Consider the following 370-nt stretch of genomic DNA (forward strand, 5'->3'; position numbering starts at 1 on the left):
CTATTTCTGTCCATCTTTCATTGAGCTGGGTCCCGCCGAGGTGGTGTCGCCTTTGCTTTGCCCGTAGTTTATCATCGTTTGCTGATGCTGCAGTTCCTTTCTCCTGTAGATCGGGCATTTTCGGTCCCTGGCGGAGTGTTGCCTATCCTTTGGCTCGAAGCCTGCTGACTTGCAGTTGGGGCAGTCCGGGTGTTTTTGTCCGCATTGTCCTCGTTCGTGTGGCTGGCCGCAGAAGTGGCACTGTGCGGCCGTGCTGCACTTCTTCGCTGCGTGTCCAAATCTGTTGCAATTGTGACAAATAGTTATCCCGATTTCCTCCTGTATATAACAGGGGACCCAGTCTATAAATACTATCTCCTTTTTAACTAGG

The 370-nt window shown here is 51.4% G+C and overlaps 1 protein-coding gene across 1 annotated transcript in view; it reads right to left on the reverse strand.

Annotated features, from left to right (window-relative positions):
- LOC109545933 overlaps positions 1 to 370 on the reverse strand; it is a gene marked incomplete in the record, with an annotated part of 2457 nt that continues 2087 nt past the window's right edge. Inside the window, 1 exon segment of the mRNA XM_048661377.1 lies at positions 1 to 370. Coding sequence (XP_048517334.1) covers positions 1 to 370 — 370 coding nt within the window.

This window comes from Dendroctonus ponderosae, unplaced genomic scaffold, assembly GCF_020466585.1.
Source record: "Dendroctonus ponderosae isolate FM_Combo_2020 unplaced genomic scaffold, Dpon_F_20191213v2 Dpon_F_20191213_1, whole genome shotgun sequence".
In the NCBI taxonomy this organism is placed as follows: Eukaryota; Metazoa; Arthropoda; class Insecta; order Coleoptera; family Curculionidae; genus Dendroctonus; species Dendroctonus ponderosae.